Source organism: Austrofundulus limnaeus, unplaced genomic scaffold (genome assembly GCF_001266775.1).
Source record: "Austrofundulus limnaeus strain Quisiro unplaced genomic scaffold, Austrofundulus_limnaeus-1.0 Scaffold35, whole genome shotgun sequence".
Lineage (NCBI taxonomy): Eukaryota > Metazoa > Chordata > Actinopteri > Cyprinodontiformes > Rivulidae > Austrofundulus > Austrofundulus limnaeus.
The window spans coordinates 1,987,229-1,989,996 of NW_013952437.1; the positions used below are offsets into that span (position 1 = coordinate 1,987,229).

At 39.0% G+C, this 2,768-nt stretch overlaps 1 protein-coding gene across 2 annotated transcripts in view; it reads right to left on the minus strand.

Moving 5' to 3' along the window:
- Positions 1–932: 932 nt before the first annotated feature.
- The window catches only part of LOC106516081 (uncharacterized), a 4,184-nt gene continuing 2,348 nt past the window's right edge, over positions 933–2,768 (minus strand). For both annotated transcript variants that reach the window (XM_014006266.1, XM_014006265.1), the window contains exons 4-6: positions 2,099–2,274; positions 1,781–2,006; positions 933–1,692 (exon numbers count right to left, since the gene is read on the minus strand). In XM_014006266.1, coding sequence (XP_013861720.1) covers positions 1,490–1,692; positions 1,781–2,006; positions 2,099–2,274 — 605 coding nt within the window. In that variant the 3' untranslated portion in view covers positions 933–1,489. The remainder of the gene's footprint in view (positions 1,693–1,780; positions 2,007–2,098; positions 2,275–2,768) is intronic.

Sequence of the window (2,768 nt, forward strand, 5' to 3'; positions counted from 1 at the left end):
GGTAGTTACTATGTCTGATAAAATCAATCCAAGAGAACAAATACTTTTTTTCTGAAAAAATAATTCATTTTACTTTTCCAATTTTTGCTTTTATAAATTTGAGAACTTATTTGAATAAATTGTGTGAACATTTCACAATAAATATAACTCACTACAGCAGGTCTACAAGTATTATGAAGGRTAAAATCTGATTTAGAACTTTTCACCTGACATTTTTAAATCATTGTATTATTTTTAACACTCTCATCACTTCCTTTTTCACAATTTTTATTTTGGCTCTTTTTACCATGAAAAATTCCAATTAGAAAGCTCTTGTTCATGTTATTTTAAATACGAGCAAATGTAGTTTCCTCTGAATTAACTTGAATTTCCTTCTCCAAACTAAACACAAAACATTGTATCTTACAYTGTGAACAGTCCTGGGTCCTCCAAAATGTTCTTTTTAAAGTTGAATACTTCCAAATAATAAAAAAAATTAAAATAAAAGCACAGTTTTGGTTTATCTCAAACTGTATTCCCAAAAGCTGCTTCCAGATGCAAAAGCCTCCTTCTGTGGCAAGACTTGATGAAAGCGCGTCTCTCAAAACGAAGAAAAAAAACGAGAAAAAAAAGTATTCAGAGTCTTGGAGCAGCCTCAGGGAGGTGCYGATGCTGCCAGAGAGAAGTGATGAGCTGTGAACTCAGCAAGCCGGATCAGCCGGCCTCAGAGCGGAGTGGGAGGAGCCAGCAGCTGCTGATGGCTCAGCTCTCTCCAGGAGATGACCACATCAGACCACCAGTCCACTGACATGAACACAACGATGGCAGTGTGTGACAGAGACACATTTGTTGTCACACTTAATGCTTTATTCTCTGTATGAGTGAATGTGAACTCTACAGTTTGCCGTTGTACTCCCATTGTTTTGTTTTTTAAGAGATGAAATAAAGTAAGATTTAGCTCTTGTGCTTTATTTTATTTGCAAGTTTATGATGTGTTCAGATGAAGCAGGAGCATGAAAAGGGCTCAGCACTGACATCTGTTGGCAGCTGGGAAGACAAAGCCGACTAGCACCCGCTGCATTTTCACTGATATTCAAAAACACATCAGTTCCAGAGTTTTATAGTTTCTACATTTTAATCAACGACGTAATAAAATGACCGTTTGAAGGAAAGAAGAATCTGTTTTATTCTAAAGAACTAATTCACAGTTTCTCACCAACATTAACAGTTTGTATGGTCCTACTCACACAAAGTACTCGATTAAGATGTTCGTCAAAAGGTTAAATGAGCTACAACTCGTTACTGTAAATAGACAACCATGTTATCAACCAACAGGTTTTCAAACATCCAGTGAACAAAAGGATATCAAAGTTTAAAAAATAAAATTAAATCTTCAAAGTATTGGAAAATAGCGAACTCTAGGCAATTCATTTGCTGAAGAAAAACTCTACAGAGCTCCTGTTCCGTAACGCTATTTCAAATAAAACTCAGGGGAGTAAAAACGGAGCAGCTAGAACTCAGAGTCATTTGTCATCGGTTCTTGTTTAGGCAGAAGTGAAACATTGTAACTAATGGGTGTATTGASGGCAACTCTGCTGTCGCTTCTATTCAAGCCCAGTCTCTTCTTCATCAGCTTGTCCTCGTTGTTCAACTTTGTGCGGATTGCAGTTTTTATTAGGTTGCTGTCGACCCCAAACTTCGCTGCAACGTGATCTGAGGGGAAAAAACACAAAAACATTACGCCCTTTCACTGCGGGTTTTGTGTATGATTAGGAGGGAAGGTTTGTGTTTTCAATCTTACCCATGAGGCCTTTCAAAATCTCAGGTGGGAGAGCGGGCTTGTGGCTCTCCTCCCCTACCGAGCTCTTGCGGCTCTGGAGGCAGTGCGTGGCCAGAGTGTGTCTGTCGAACAGTGTCATCAGCAGCGCTGAAATGTACTTCTTGTAGTCACCTATTTCTGCAATGCGATGGTAGAGATTTTTGGGCACCCGAAGGCTCTCCCCCAGATAAACAAAATTCTGGCCATCCTACAAACAAACACACAAAATTATAGTAAGCTCCAAAAACAACGATGTTGCATTAATAGCTGCAGTTGTCTTGAAGTGATGGGAGCGCTCACCTCCTCCGAGACATTATCATCTGCTGTCATCTGCATTTCAGGCTCAGGCAGGAAAGTCACAACCTCGTCTGGGTTTTGCGACGCGACCTCTGCCTGACCTCCGTGGAGGACGTGGTCCAGAGTGACTCGCAGCTCATGAGCCGTGTGCCTCATCTGCAGCATCAGGGTGTTCATCTCTGCAAAAGGGATTGAATAAAAGAGGAAAAACTGAAATGCACCAAGTGAGGATTAAAAAAAAGTTTTATGACACGCTCACAAATTCAATATATTTAATGTAAATATTTCATTTTAATGGTCACTGCTAAAATGGGAGTTCCCAAAAGTTTCCTTGTGTAATAAAGTTAAGCCTTAATTACAATGTGTAAAAGGTTTGCCTGTCAGAAAATGAACTTTTTTGAGTTTAACTGCAGAGTAACCCAAGCCCTTCAGCATCCCTACATGGATGCTAAAGGGCATGAGTCCAGTGAAAAATCTGTTTAACCTTAAAGTGCCTATGACATCAAATTTTGGTGATAAATACATATGCATTTTTGAAAACACAACACTAATAACATACTGAAATAAAATACAAAAAAATCTACACAGCTGAAATGAACAAATATTGAGACATGAGCGGGAACAGAAAGTAACGACAAAAAGGAATGCCTGCATGTTTCACTTAGGCCATTTC